General features: G+C 46.7%; 1 protein-coding gene across 1 annotated transcript; it reads right to left on the reverse strand.

Moving 5' to 3' along the window:
• Positions 1-523: 523 nt before the first annotated feature.
• SNX5 (sorting nexin 5) lies at positions 524-15,172 on the reverse strand. Its single transcript, XM_032185554.1, has 13 exons — positions 15,125-15,172; positions 8,672-8,776; positions 8,070-8,180; positions 7,493-7,614; positions 7,027-7,150; positions 6,323-6,418; positions 5,366-5,471; positions 5,205-5,280; positions 4,324-4,363; positions 4,151-4,237; positions 2,917-3,076; positions 2,086-2,171; positions 524-1,086 (listed from the first exon to the last, which is right to left on the reverse strand). Exons 1-13 carry the CDS (start codon positions 15,155-15,157, stop codon positions 1,039-1,041), a joined length of 1,194 nt encoding a protein of 397 aa, XP_032041445.1. The 5' UTR covers positions 15,158-15,172; the 3' UTR covers positions 524-1,038.
• Between the last annotated feature and the right edge of the window lie 150 nt (positions 15,173-15,322).

A 15,322-nucleotide genomic window follows, 5' to 3' on the forward strand; every position in this document is an offset into this window, starting at 1 on the left:
GGGTATGGCTTGCTGACCCATTTCCACGTATGCCACGTGACAGCCAAAATGTAGCAAGGTGCCCTTGGAATTTATAGGCCAAGTTGCCTAAACTATGGCAATGTAAGCTTAGCATGGCCAGCCAAAGAGAGGGTGAGCTTACACAGAGGACCTCAAAACTCCTGGAAGGACAGCCCTTGCCAACAGGAGGTATCAAGATGGATAAGTATGAACTGCTATAACATAGCCTGAAGGAATCCAAGCCATCTAGACACTGTTCTGTTCTAGAAAGGCTTAGTTTTCTTGGCATATAGCATAGAGGAATTAGAAGTTTGAGAGCTACTCAAACAGCAGCGTGACCTGAAGTCCCCACATTTCATGTCAACACTCCTTCTGAAAGCACTCCTACCAAGTCAACTGTATATAATCTCTAGTGCTCCCAGTGAAGAGCTCCAGGTGATGAGTAATGGGGTAATTGGTAATTCTGCACTTGAAGCCCGTTTGTGTGGGATGTAAAGTGACAGTCCTGCCATAGCACAACAGCTTGTTTTTATCAGACATCTTTATTTGCTGTATCATCCAAGTGTACAAATACTGAATGTGTTTATAGAAATTCAAAATATACTGTAGTAGAAATCTGTCTGGGAAGTGGAATGTTAAGATATTTACTTTATAAAATTACTACACAAGCCATTCCCACTTGCAAGTTTCAAATATATCAGGGCTATGATGACAGATCACTTCATGATGCTGAAACAAAAAGTTCTTCTCAGAAAACATTTTCTGCTAAAGAGTCAGTCGACATCAAATTGATTTCTCACATTTGACTCATTTTGAGTTATCAGCCAACAGGATGTTAGCTACATCCAGACAATTCATACGCATTTCAACTCTCATTTATACCAACTCAATGCATCACTATCAATATATTTAGGTATTAGTCATAATCTCAGTGACAATATTTATTTTAAGCTAATGAAATTAAGCCAATAAGTTCCCCTTGGCCATTGAGTGCAACTGATGCTTTTTTTTTTCTTCACATTTTCAGAGTAAGGCGCCTTAGTTCTTGAACAAGTCAATACAGCTTTGCAGGAGAGACACATTGTTCTGGAAAGGAAGAGAATTAGTTTCAGATGAGTATGACTGATTGTTTAAATCCTGCCTTCCACAATGAAGGAGCTTTCAAAATAGTAGGTCCATCGCAGGATTTTGCAGATTGTCACAGTGCTAAGAGATTATATTGCAGGAACAAGTAGTCAGGCAATGTATCAAACAGATCAGTCTGCAATCTGCCCCTCCCTGCAGGCCTGCAACTGTGACTTTGTGGGAAGGAAGAGAGGAGCAGGAGACTAGGAAAGCAGTAAACTCAAGTGGGCCAAACTGAGCCTTTTTTGTGTCACATTCAAGCACAGCACTGAAGTAGCTACCTGTGATGAAGTTCAGGGCAATCAGGAAGTAGGAAGTTAAATTCTCCTTGCTTAGAGAGGCTGGGGTTACCTCTTCCTGAGGCTTCCCACTTTGTAGGTTCTGCTAACTTAGCATAGAGAGCAACCAGCATACACTTTCCTAGATTAAGCTGACAATAGTGTGGTCTCCTCATCCTACTTCAAGCAGGCTCTGCACACCTTGGCAGAGGCCTCAAGCCAGTGTCTCCCTTCACCAATAAGCTAGGTAAGAAGGGTTGACAGCTAGCTCACAGGCTGCAAAACATGCTCACAGCACTTGAATACAGACAGTAGCTGACCCCCTCCTGAATTCAGTGAGGAAATTCCATAAGATGAAGCAACTTCCTGTGATGCCTGTAGATAAGGGAGATGATATTGCCTACTACCTGCAAAACAGACTTCTTACTTACAGCACAATAGGCCAATGTCCTAGGAGTGACAGGCTGAAAACGGACTGTATGAGACAGATAAGACTGCCAGCACTTGTTCATTGTATACACAAGTCTTCAATTCCTTTCTTTTCCCCCCCTTCAGATCTCAGCCAGAGCACCTGCCTATTCCATTTTACATTTCCTAGCCTTAAAGAAAACCCAGCAAGTACTCTAAGTTAAACATTAGTCACTTTCTTCAAGCTACATATGTCAAATTCCAAAGAACACACCTTTGCATGTTTTATTTCCAGTTCTGCCATTTCAATTAGGTTTTTGCGGAAGGCTGCTATTCTCTTCTGTTTGAAGCTCATCAATTCTGTAGGGAAGAAAGAATAAACACAGGTAAGACAGATGTACAGAGTAGTGACTAAAGTTTCAGTAATGCCCTTTGTTTCATAGTATACAGCTCTAGTTACAGCATTTGACCACAAAGAGATTGAAGGGTTTAGTCTCATTTCTAGCCAGAAGATGCATTCCATCGCACAACACTGTCTTACTAGACAAGATGGTTATTTCTCTGATAAGACAGGAAGGTTTTATAGGAAGACAACGGGAATTAAACAGGAGTAGGCCATGCAAGTTCTGAGAGAAACCGGAGCATTTAAAAACTGGGAATAGGAAGGGAGCAGCAGTGTGTACCATAAAGGTACGTCTCCTCTATTTTACATTGGCCAAAGACATCCACTAAAAAGCAGCGTGAGACTTGGTATCAGGCACTGCTCTGTCCCAGTACAGCTGAAAAACCTACTTGCACAGTTCTATTTGGGAAAATCAGGAGTCTGAGTTGTTATACTCAGATGCAGGCTGACGAGTTCAAAATACAAAGCAAGTGGGGGCTTATACTTGAGATTGGTTTAGTACTGACATTGACCAGCTTCAGGCAATCATTCTTCAAAAGATTGAGTTCCATCAACTTTCACAGGCATTTACACCGTCCCTGGTATGTACGGACCACTTGCTTCAGGACAGCCTTCAGGAGACTTTGGTTGCTGAAGATCAGATGGAGACCTGGGCCGCATTAGAGTCTCCCTTCAGGAGAAATACAGCAAAGCCTGTTTTACCTTGTTTTGCAGATTCTGAAATCTTTTCAAACTTCTGACAACAGTCCTGCTGATGTTCCTCCGCCAGCCTGACGTCCTTGCTCTTTAGCCTGGCTTTGTCTAGAGCTTTGTTCGAATTTTCGTAATTGACAAGAGCCCTTGTACGTCTGTACAGAAGATCCTGGAAGTAGACAGAAATAATGCAAAGCCTTAAGAAGACTATTGCCCAAACTGCAGTTACAAATCCTTTAGCAGGAGATATCACTTCTTTCAGCACCAGATTATGCTTTCTCTAAGAAGCTGTTATAACCTGCTGTATTCTTAGCACAGCAAGAAAAGCCTTTCACCAGTACACATGTTCAGGACAGTCACTTGTGCCTTAAATCAAGGAAGCTTGAGGGCTATTGTAGTCACCACTTCTTCCCTGAAAGTAGCTTCATCCTTCTGTAAGGTGGGCCTTCCCACAAAGTAGTAATAGCACTTTTTGAATTCCCTCAGTCTGCTTCCAGCAAGGCATACAGTGCATTTCATTCCTTGGAGAATTGGCAATTTGACTGAAGCACTGTACTAACCTAGACATGAGCAGCAGCACAGGTCTCAGTGCCAACTCCTTTCTAATCTAGCAGCAGAATAGACTTAATACTTGGAGCAGTACATCACACACACAGAGCCTGTACTGAATGCCCCAGGGTATGTGACACTGGAGATGGCACTGGAAGGAGAGGCCTGTCAGAATATACCAGGTACCATTCCTCAGCATATTCACGCCCTTGCCAAACCAAATATTTGTTACTGGCAAGTGTTTTGCAGTCACATCAGTCTACCAGGCAGGACTGATAGAATTCCTAACTCCAGTTGCTTTCACGTTATCATGTGTCCACATACAAGGACTAATTGGAAACCGTTCAGTAAATCCCAAGTGCTGTAGTCATCAGTATGTGTCATGAGAACTTACACAATGGATGTGCCAGAGCACTACTGCAAACTCAGCTGGCTCTAACTTGCAGGAATCCAATGAGTTCTTTTCCTCTACATGCCAAGAGAAACTGGTCAGAGATCTGTACCCTTAGTGCAGTAAGGGACTGGACTGCAGCTAGCCAATGCATGGCTTCCATATCCTGCTATCATCCAGCTGTACCAAATTGCTTAAGCAAGACAAGGGTCCACCTTCCCATCTTCTTCAAGCATAAATAAGAGTGGGTCACAATTCCCATAATAAAACTAAGCTTAAAAAAAAAAAAAAAACATTTCTCACCTTAGCAGCTTCTATATTGAGCATGTAGTATCTCAACAGTTCAGAGAGCTTTAAGTCTTCATCTGAAGAAACTCTACTCTCCACTTTCTGCAGAAGAGATTATATAGTTTGTATGTAACAGGACACAGCATGACCCACATTTACAGATTTCATTTTTCCAAGACTTCTCTTACCCTGAGTTTCTCAAAGAGCTCAGCAACTTTCAAGAGATACCTTGGGGAAGAAGAAAATAGCAAGTAAACGTTAGATATCTTAGTGCATAAAATGCCAGAATCAATTACCATGAAACCAAAAAGCTGAAGGCTAGAGTTTGTTCCTACACACATATCCAGACAAGAGCTTTGAAAGAAGGTCTAGGCACAGTCCTAGACAAAAGGTTTAATGCCAGAGGTGCTGGATTCCAGCCTAACAGACCAGTAGAGATAAGCAGCTGGACACCATTAAGAATAGCAACAATAAGCAGTATGAAGATATTGTACAGAATTTCCCCACTGCTACTCCCCAAGACTGATGGATCATTTTGTTTATTCAGCTGTTAACAGCATTAACAAGGTTACATTGAATTGATAGCAAAGTTATTAAAGAGTATTTACCTCTTAAAATGACCAGGTTTCCAGAAGTTGGAAAAAAAAACAAAAAAAAAAAACTATTTTGGAACCTCTGAGGTCCAGAAGATAATACAGGCTTAGTATAAGCTATAGAGCTTATACAGCACATTAGAACACAGGTGCATAACCCCTTAACTTCTCCTATGTTCTCCAGAAGTTTGTGACCTGAACAACATTCAGGGAGACTTCTATTTAGCTATTTAGAAGGAGCTTTGAGCAGTACAATTCAGCTCTACTGCACAACTGGCAAGAGATCAGCTAATCTGAGAGTCCAATGCAATTGATAGTTTTAGAAATGTCACACCAGGAACATAAAAGGAAAGAGTTTCAACGCCACTTGCATGCAGTTCAAGAAACCCAATCCAGCTATGACTCACTCCCCTTGATTTTCTGAAAACATAAAATACCTGGACTCAGAATGTTTATGAATAGTTAGTGTTGCTTACTTTTTGATAACTGTAGGTTCTTCTAATGCCAGGCTGTTCAAGCAAGCTGAAGTATAAATATAGTCATCTGCAACATCTGCAAGAACAAGACAAGGCTTTCAGGCTACAAAAATCACTCAGCAAGACTGCAGGTCTTTAGAAAGGTCTTTGAAAAGATTCACTTTTATGAGATCTTGTCATCTTATCTGCTTTTGCACATGCATCCTTGATTCTGTTGTAGTAGTTTACAAGAAAAGTCTTCTCTTGCTCAAAAAAGTCATCTACTTCCTGAAAGAGAGTATAACCTGTTAAGTCAGTTACTTCACCACAGAACACAGGCTCTTCCCTTTTTAGGGAAGGGTCCAAACAAAGAACTTTAGTCACCTGAAGATTATGCTTGTCACTCACTATTGAAAAGCAGAGTTCACCAAAAAAAAAAACTGAGGATTTCCAAACCATTTGTTCAGTTCCTTCTTCACAGTGAAGTGAAGATGGATTTGACACTCAACTATTCAGTGCTGCAGGCTGTCTGAAGTAACCAGTAAGTTATCAGAGAGCCCTTAAGGCTACTAGCTGTTGGAATTTTGTTTCCCAGGCCTGCCACTGCATGGTAGATGAACACTAAACAGTTCACAAGCCTGTTTCACACCTATACAAAACATACGTACTGTAATGTTTTATGACATTGCCTTTCAGACAGCAAGTCTATTAGGAAGAACTGCCATGGCAACAGGGTAGAAAAGCTGAAGCTGGACCACTTACAGGAGTCTTTTGTATTTGATCTTAACTAGTACAAGCAAAAACATGTAAATCATGTTTATTCAGACCCTGAAGTAGCCAAAAATATATTTGCTGAAGGTATAATTCCTTCCTCCCCACCAGTATCACATGTTCAGGCAACTCTTGTGCATCAGATACTTGAAATATACTTGAATTTTTAAACAGTCTATAGCCTCAATGTCCTTTTATTTTTCAAATAAAGTAGTCAGAATATAGGCTACTCTATACTGCTGTCTAAAGTTAGCATAGCAGCTCCAAGCCTCACACACCAAGCCCAAAGCAGATAACCAACTTCCCTGAAGAAGGAAGCAAGAAGCAATCAAGAGTAAGGTGACCAGGAGGAAAACCAGCTACCTTACCTTGACTCCAGAGAAGAGAACTTCATCAGCACTCTTTACCACACTTTTTAGAAAGCCACCAAACATCTCTTTTGTGTTTTTCCTTCGAACACTCAGCTAGAACAGAGAGACCAAGACAGCTTCAAAGTCATCCATGGGAGGAAAAAGTGACTATTTTAAACATTAGCAGAGTAGTAATCTAATTTCTATCTAGCATATGATAAAGCAGCCTGATTTGCAAGCTCTCCAAGACCACTCCTATAAGCTGTACAATGGATTGTTCATGTAACAAATGGCTTTACTAGAAGTTCAACTGTTCTGTGCCAGAGATTTTTCCCATTCCCAGGAAGTTTGGTTTCTCCTTACATTTCCTGGACCAGCATCCACCACTGATACTGAGGCAACAAAACATGTGATATTAACTTCAATACACTTCCATTTTAAGGACCATGAGGCACACATAACAAAGGCACACCTGAACCATGTTTGTTCCTAAGATCCAAGGACACATCAAATTGGCTTCCTAACCAACTTGAGTAGGATTAAGCAATGCTATGAGATTTATGGCAGAAGGCCTAAAGACAGGTCTTCACCTTTTAGTCATCTCACAGAAGTACAGGCAATATCTGCTTGCTGACACTGTGTGCTGATTTACATTCATTCTAACTGCCCAGAAGGGGGATAGCACCTGTAACACCTTGCCTTACATGGAAAGAGTGACTTACATCCTGGTCATACTCCAGGAAAACATGAAAATTGCGATCTTTGCTGAGCACAGGGTGAGAAGAAATCCGCTGAAGGAAGATCTCATGTGATGATACAGTCTTCTTGAAGACAGCAAGGTATTCACTGAAAGGAAAAAAAAACAGATCCCTTCTGTACTACCCATTTAATTGGGCAAGGAATTGCATTATGTTTTTCCAGGAAAAATATTCAGTGCATTTCTGAAGTAGTGACAGAGCTTCTCTATAGAGAGAGAAGCCATTTTCAATCTTTCAATTGAGGAAGTTTTCCAGTTTGAGCAAAGCTTTGGACAACTCCCCAGTTCCAGTGGTTTTTACAGAATATCAGGCAGCAGCAGCAGACTCTCTTCAAAACAGAGACACTCAACACCAGCTACCAACAAATAAGTTGCTCTCCCACGAGAATTATTTACATTCAGCCTTCAGTAGTAGACTCAGTTCTACTTACGCTTCCAGTTCTTGCTTCATTTTGGCAAACTCCTCTTTTGTCATAGACACTTCCCCTTCTCCTAGTTTCTGCATCTTCTCTCTGGGACCATCAAAGTCCGGCTTTGAAGGTGCGGGAGGTATCTAGGCAAGGAATTGGTTAGTGATAGATGGTAGCAATCATAAGTTACCCAAAATTACTTCTAGCCTTCTGCAGAGAGGCTCTTTCACATGGTCATACCAAGCCAGGAAGGTTCTGGACCCAGGAAGCCTATAGGAATGTTGGCATCTAGGTCCTTGATTGCCCCTCCCCGCTCTGTGCTACCCCTGAAACCAACCAGCCCTTCCAAAAGGAATATAAGAGGAATAGCCTCTACTCTCCACCCACTAGCCAGAGGCTCCTGTGGCAGCTGAATAATCCCGACAAAAGAGACTATTTAATAGAGCAACCCAGTGTCATCAACAGGCAGATACCATAGGGACTACCCGAGTCATGAAACACTCACAACAATGGTAAAGCAAACTTCGTGTCTTTACTAGTTTCCATATGAAATCACCGTAGCATTTTGTTTAGAAGTGCATTTTCAGGAAGTACTTACAATGAGGCCGGCATATTCCTCAGTTTCAGTGAGCGTATCGTGCAGCCACACAAAGTCTTCATGCTGCCTTGTAACTGAAAACTCAGAGCTTTGAAAAGCTGGCAGCGTAGTCTGGAAGAGAAGATATAGAAGGCCTACTGTTTTGTAAATTAGTGCTTTTAGAAACAGTTCTGTCGACTTCCAAAGGAAGCTATTTTGCCTACTAAGAGCCTCGCCTACTCTTTTAGCTGAGCTGGCACTCAGTGAGTCTTACTACTAAGGACACTATTTAAAGAACAGGCGCTGCTGCAGAACAGCATTAACACAGTTTATTTTGTGAAGTTCCACAGTGGCTGGCTTCCCCACCCCCCAGCCTTCTGATCTCAGGCTAGTTTCTTGGGAAAGCCAACCTAGCGTATCGGTTACCTTGTCTCTAAACAGAGCATTCAAGTTTTAGGAAACTTTAAGTTTCTGCCTTTTTAGCCTCAGGCCACCTTTAAGTGGAAAAACTCCATCTAATGAGATTTTCCTCATGGCCAAGCCCATCCTTGCAGGTATATGTGTTACAAACAGCATTTGCAGCATATTTACAGAGTCCACTTCGTACCCCATGATCTTCTTACCTTAGTATGTACCGTGAACTTCACTCTGTCCTTTTCACTCAGGGCATCCGGTATGTCAATTTGGAGAGAAGGATCAACATTCAGGTCTACAGACACGGACCTCAGCTGTAACAGATTTCACAGAAAAAGCCCTGGTTAAGCATCAAGCAGATTTAACAAAGCCAGACTCATCATTGCCAACACGAACCATGTTGCACTGGACTGCTGCCTCCAGGAGCAGTACACACAGGAATATGACAGCCTTGACGCAGCCTGCACATCACTGCAACAAGCCTTCCCTTCCAAACACATGAAAGGAAAAAAAAGGCTTAAAGGCTTGCAGCTTAAAGTCTGCAGAACCAATTGTTGAAGATCACACTAGAGGTATTTGTGGAATATTTCTAGGAGGAAGCATCCTCCTTCCAGCACTTCTCCAGCTTCTTTACTCGGAGCACAACAAGCCAAAGCCTACTATGCCATTTTGAGGAGAGTAACAACCCTAATAATATTCTCTTCGTTATCCCAGGCTTAATAGCCTGGTCTTGTGATCTGTTTCCTCACCCTTACATCAGGCAGCTGCTGTAGTCTGGCACGAGAAGAATTAAGTGATTTTATCTGTTGTGAAGTGCAAGCCACAGGCTGGGTGCCTGTGAGTCCCAGATGAGCCTCAGGTCCAACTGCTTGCCAAAAAGAGGACCAAACCCCAAGAACACCGGGGCACTAACACCACATCTGCATAATCTTACTCTCAAAATACCTGGCATCACGTTATTAATTGCTGCTAGAATGCACACTTTAAAAGAAAAAGCTTCAACAAGCTAGAATAAGAACTAGATACAACGATACCTGAACTTGGCTCTACAAAAGCTATTTATGCTTGCAGCCACGAGCCTCTTTCCCCCTGCTAAATTCAGGTCTTATCTTCCCTAGACAGAGCTTTGGGCCTGGCAACATTTTAATGCTATTTGCTTCTACTCAGAGCAGCCTGGAAGAGGTTTCAGAGCACGCTGTGAGGATGGGCTGCAAGTACACCATCTGCAGGAGGCCCCAGAGCACACCAGCTTCGACAGAGACCAGATTTACCTCCAGTGATTGAGGCCAGCACCTTCCTTAGCAGGAGGGCACTTATTTCTTCAAGAAGCCCGGCCTACCACGATACAGTGCCTTCCTCTGCCACGGGACTCATCTTTCCAAAGGCTCTTCCTTCAGCACTAACACACCACTCTTATTTTCTGCTCAAGGGAGGAACTGCCAGGGATCACAACAGGGGAAGCGTGCTGAGGAGCAGCTGTCAGAGCTGGGCCAAACCCCAGGGCTGTCCTTTAGGGAGGATTTAGAATGAATTATGAGGAAAGGCAGAGAGCTGGGATGGGACCGATGCTGTTTTGCCACACCACAGCATGCCAGCAGGCAGGCGCCTGCAAGTACCACCTGCCAGCACCGAGCCCACAAGCACTTGACAGCAGCCCAGCCAGCATCTGAGCAACCCCCTCGCGTTACAGATGGTTCGGATGCCGCTTTAAGCTCCTGTAAAGCCGTGGAAGAGCTGTTGAGAGGCTGCCCTTTTTAAGGTGAGGTGTCACTTCCAAAAAGCTTCGGAGGCTCCCTCCCCCAGGTCTGGCCATCTGGGACCTGCAAGCCAGAGCAGCAGGCAAGAAGCCTCGCTGCCAGCCTGCAGAGCACGCAGACATCGGGCTGCTGAGCCTCTCACGGGATGGTTGTGGTCAGAAGGGACCTCCCCAGGGCAGCTTTTGCCTCCACCCAGCCTGTTTCTGGCTGGCTCTGGCTGTCACCAGTGGTTCCTGTAATCCTCAGCTTCTCACGCCTGAGCGAGGGATACCCCAGCCACGGTAAGAAGATTCCTACCTGCGGCATCCCAGCTGCTCGCTGGGGTTCAGGAGGGCGCTGAGCTTCCAGAGCACGTCCTGCTACACCACAGCAGGAGTATGAGCTGCAGCCCCTTCCACTCGGTGTTTTGCATCCTGCTTACTTATCTTCACTGTCCAAACAGGATCAGCAGAGCTAACAATACAAACTGCTGAGTCCGGGAAAAGCACGATAAGCCAAAGGAAACTGCTTCCCCTCAGCTAAACTACGGGAAGGATTACACAAATCATCCAGTCCCGAAGTTGCGAGCTTTCTTCTTAAGTGCTGCAGAGAAAGTAACCCGTGGTGAGATGCTGTCCTCACACCCCTCTGTGCCGAGTAGCTGCCTGCACAGGAGGTGGGGATGTATGGACACAGGGTGGTAGTGCTTCCTCAGGTCAAAGCAGTGTGTGCCATTACATCTGCTGTGAACACATGAGGCCCAGTTTATGCTTATAGACCACTGCAGGCTGAAACATCAAGCATATCACTTTTGGAAAAGAGCACGGGATCATCAACTCTGCCCCTAAGGAGTCTCAGCCTCAGGCCCTTCAGTAACGTGAAGCTGAGGAGCAAAAAACCACTGGCCTACTCCATCCCTGCAAAGGTCACTGCAGGCCAGGGACCTTTCAGATTACACAACCATGGCAGAAAGGCCCACACTACAAAGAGAGCATTCACACTGCCCTACCTCGGGGCAGAGGGCTTTGCTGCCCGGCAGGAAGCGCTGGGGCAGCATTTCTCCAGCACACAAGGAGCAAGAAGCCTGACCTGGTCCCAGCTCCACGAGGCGCTCACCCAGTGAGCACCCCAAGCAGATGCTCCACACCAGCAGCTCACCCTCCAGGATGTTTTACCCCATTCCTTCTACGCCCACCCCACACGCAGGAATGAGAAACAACTCGCTCACGGTCACACGGAGGCTTTGCCAAGCCTCCTTTCACCTGCAGGCCCCAGGCTGGTTCCTGCCCGAAGCCTTCCCAGGGAGCCACCCCAGCTGAGCTCCCCAAATTCAGCCGTACCCAGAGCTCAGCAGAGGTGACAGCGTGCCTCACACACAGCAGGGATGGCAGCCCCGCAGATTGGGTTAGAAACCCGAGCAGTTCCCCAAGCCCCACACCGTGCCCCCACTTTCACCTCTCGTTTCCCTTCCTCAGAAAGGCTCCGGAGGCTTCTGGTTTGCAACACCCACAGCAGCTGTTGCAGCTGCTCTGACACTTTCAAGTTCTGGGCTCATGCCTCTTTAGTGACTTGTATGGGGATCCTTTGGCTTTCTTGAGGACTCAGGGGAAAAACTCTTCCCTGTTCAGGCTGTCCACTGTGACTCCTGCTTAACCTGACCCAGAAATTAGAGCAGGACATCACACAGAGCTCTACAGAACAGGACCATCATATTGATGGCTTCCAGCTCCACGACAACCCAGATGTTGTTGAACTATGATAATCACCTCCTTGAGAAGCCCAAGAGAAGAGACAGCAGGGACAGCACTACTCCAGCCAACCCAGGCAGAGTTTTACAACAGCTGTTTGTTTCCATTGGTTAAAGACGATAAAAAAAAAAGTCAGACCACCTAAACACAATCCAGCACTGACCATCAGCTCCTCAGGCTTCAACTTGAACAAGTTTCTTTAGATGGCCACGTCATTTCTCCATTCTAAGAACAGAATCCGCCAGTGCAAGCAGCTGTGACACAGCATCCAGCCACTAGTGACGTAAGAACCCCTATTCATCCTCAAAACCCAATTAATCCAGGGGTTTCCAACAAAACAGGGCTCCCAGAAGGAGCAAGGAACTTATTTCTTATTCTTTCTATGTATTATCAGCTACCTTCTAACCAAGCACCCTTTCGCTGCTCACCTCCCTGCTGCCACTCAAGCAGCCACAAATAAGACGTCAGCAGTAATTACATCTGACCCAGCATCCATTAGTTTTTAGAGAACAGTCTAATTAAACCAGTGTAAGTGCTCTCCAGAGAGCACTAGAAGATCGTGATGCTTTCTGTAAGTTCATACAGACCTTTCAGCTCCAGAGTGCCTCGTTTCAACACTCAGAAGCTAACCAGCAGCCTTTCAGAGTATCCAGACAGCACATTTCAGAGGCATTAGTTGCTAGAATTACATTTCAGTCATATTCAGCACACGGAACTGAAGTTTCCCCTTAATCAAGGCAGTAGAAGTATGCCTGAAAGTACCCTGCGTTCCTAGAGCAGCAAGGAGCTAGTACAGGAGATGAAAAGAGGGGGAATGGGCTTAAGTTGAGCCAGGGGAGTTTTAGGTTAGATGTTAGGAAGAACTTCTTCACTGAAAGGGTTGTTAGACACTGGAACAGGCTGCCCAGGGGAGTGGTGGAGTCACCATCCCTGGAAGTCTTTAAAAGACGTTTAGATGTAGAGCTTAGGGATATGGTTTAGTGGGGACTGTTAGCGTTAGGTCAGAGGTTGGACTCAATGATCTTGAGGTCTCTTCCAACCTAGAAATTCTGTGATTCTGTGATTTTGGAGCCTTCACGATAGACCTGCTGTTAGCTCTCTGATATTTAGTTGAAACAGTCCTGAAGTAGAAGAGATTACACATCACCAGGAAAACTGAACCAGCCTTCTCACATGCACTCCTCACATCACTATTGATGTTACAGAAGACCCCAGTTTGGTGATTTTGAACGGCAAAACTGCAGGGATGCACTGGTTTCATTATGCCTTCTTAGTCTTGGTTGTAACACAAACAGCAGCTTGGTTTAGCCGCACTGAGATGCCGTTCCTCACCACGCGTGGTGCCTGCCAAGTGAGCGGGAGGCAAGTTCTACGGCCACAGTACCTGTTGTGAGTGATGGTGCAACGAGCAGGCCCGAGCACTCCGCTCTGCCACAGGGATCTCAGCTTCACTCTGCAGAAAGTAAGCGGTCACACAACTACAGTGGGACAGGGCTGGCAGCATTCAAGGATCCCATATTCCAAGAGAAAGCCTCTAGTTCCCCTTACTCCAGACAGCAGCACCCAGGACACCCCCACCCCTCCCTGCCGTCCCACAGCTCTCGAGGAGCCAAGCAGCAGCGTTGGCAGCACAGCCCAAATCCGCCCTGCCGCAGCAATCTTCCTGCACAGCACAGCCCTTCCAGCCCATATTTCATCTGTAACACGACATATGCCCAGCTACAAAAACTGTGCAACAGAAGCAAGCCCCTAAGCTGTGTTCAGCGCTTACAGGGATGTGTTAGTGGCCTCCTGCAGCAAGGCCAGGGCTGGCAGAAGGGACTGTGCGACACAGCCCCACCATGCATTCTCCAGCTCTCTTAGATCTGAAATTTCACCATTAGTCCAGGCTGCTGGGCCAGCTTTATAGAGGTTTATATCCTGGGTAGTACATTATCCTGTCCGGTAGGATTCACCTTGCTAGCAGTTTATCTTGGAATGAGCTTTTTTTTTTTGCTCCCATGCAGCAGTTCCCTTGTGGAGCAGAAGCAAGAGCTGAGAGGCCTCACTCATCCCAGAGCACCCAGAAGAAGTTGCCTGGCACTGAGAACTGCTGTTAGGAAGTGATAACAGACAGACACTGGCCACAACATCACATTTCATTTTTATTTTTATTTTTGGAAGAGCTGCTACAATACCCAGTGTCACCATTTTGATCTGGTTAAGTATTCAGAAAGCTCAAGCCTGCACTTCAGCAATCAATACAGCGACATTAGGAAACACCGGTATGTGCACAGAAGCAGGGCAATCCCTCTACTTCACTTTCTCAGGCGCCCTTCCCTCCCCACACGCTGCCTTTCCCACCGCGCGTCCAGTCCCCCCTTATCCTCCCCTCCCTCCCTCCCTTTTCCCACGTCTCCCGGCCCTCTCCAGCCTGCCCAGCTCAGGGTCAGCTCACAGTTGACAGCTCCCACCGCTTCCCACTCAAGGTTAACACCTCGCGAAGCTTCCTCCGCAGGCAGCCCGGTTTTTATCTGGGGGCCACACACCAGCTCCGCGCTGCCGCTTCCTTGAGCAAACAGGAACGGAGAAGATCGCAGCGCTCCTGTCCCCCCTCCCAGCCGCCCAGACCCCACGGCAGCCCCCCTGCCTCTCCAACCTGGTTAATTTTTGCCCGCTTTCTGCCGGGGTTAAAGCTCCCGGACCCTCGGCAGCCGCCTCCCCCTTCCCCCATAGGGAAGAGGGAGGAAGGCACAGGATCAAAGGCACCAGGTGCTGCACGACAGAGGGCATTTCACCTCCCCACCCGCAGACACAAGCCCACAGAGAGGCTTTTTGGTTCACTGTTATCAAGCCAGAGATGTTTGACTCGTTGCTAAGTTCAACGCGGAGCAGAAAAAGGTGCGAGCGCGGCTATTTCACCAATAACCAACTTCCAGGCGGATCAGGAGGGGGAAGCCCTGACTCATTCGCAACCCAAAGCGGGGCACCCACACAACACGAAACGCCCAACCCCGCTCCGCTCCTCCCGAGACACCCCCACAGGGCTGGGGGAAGCTCGGAGGAGGAGGCAGCCCCCACGCCCCCAGCACCAGCCGCCCCCCGGCACACCCAGCCCGGGCATAACACCGAGCCAGGCGGCTCCCCGCTGCCCCTCCGAGCCTCGGCACCCCTCGGGCAGCAGCCGGGCAGCCCTCACCTTGCTCTGCGCGTCCTCCCGCAGCAGGGCCATGTCGCCGGCAGCCGCCCGCCCCCCGCCCCGCCACGCCTCTTATAGCCCGGGGCGGAGCCGCCTCACGCCGCCATCACCGCCACCGCCCCCCTCCCTCCCGGCGGCCCCCGCGGGGCGGCGGCCATCTTGGGTGAGGGCAGGGCGCCGCTTCGCCTTCATCCAAGA

The sequence above is a fragment of the Aythya fuligula genome, chromosome 3, assembly GCF_009819795.1.
Source record: "Aythya fuligula isolate bAytFul2 chromosome 3, bAytFul2.pri, whole genome shotgun sequence".
Lineage (NCBI taxonomy): Eukaryota > Metazoa > Chordata > Aves > Anseriformes > Anatidae > Aythya > Aythya fuligula.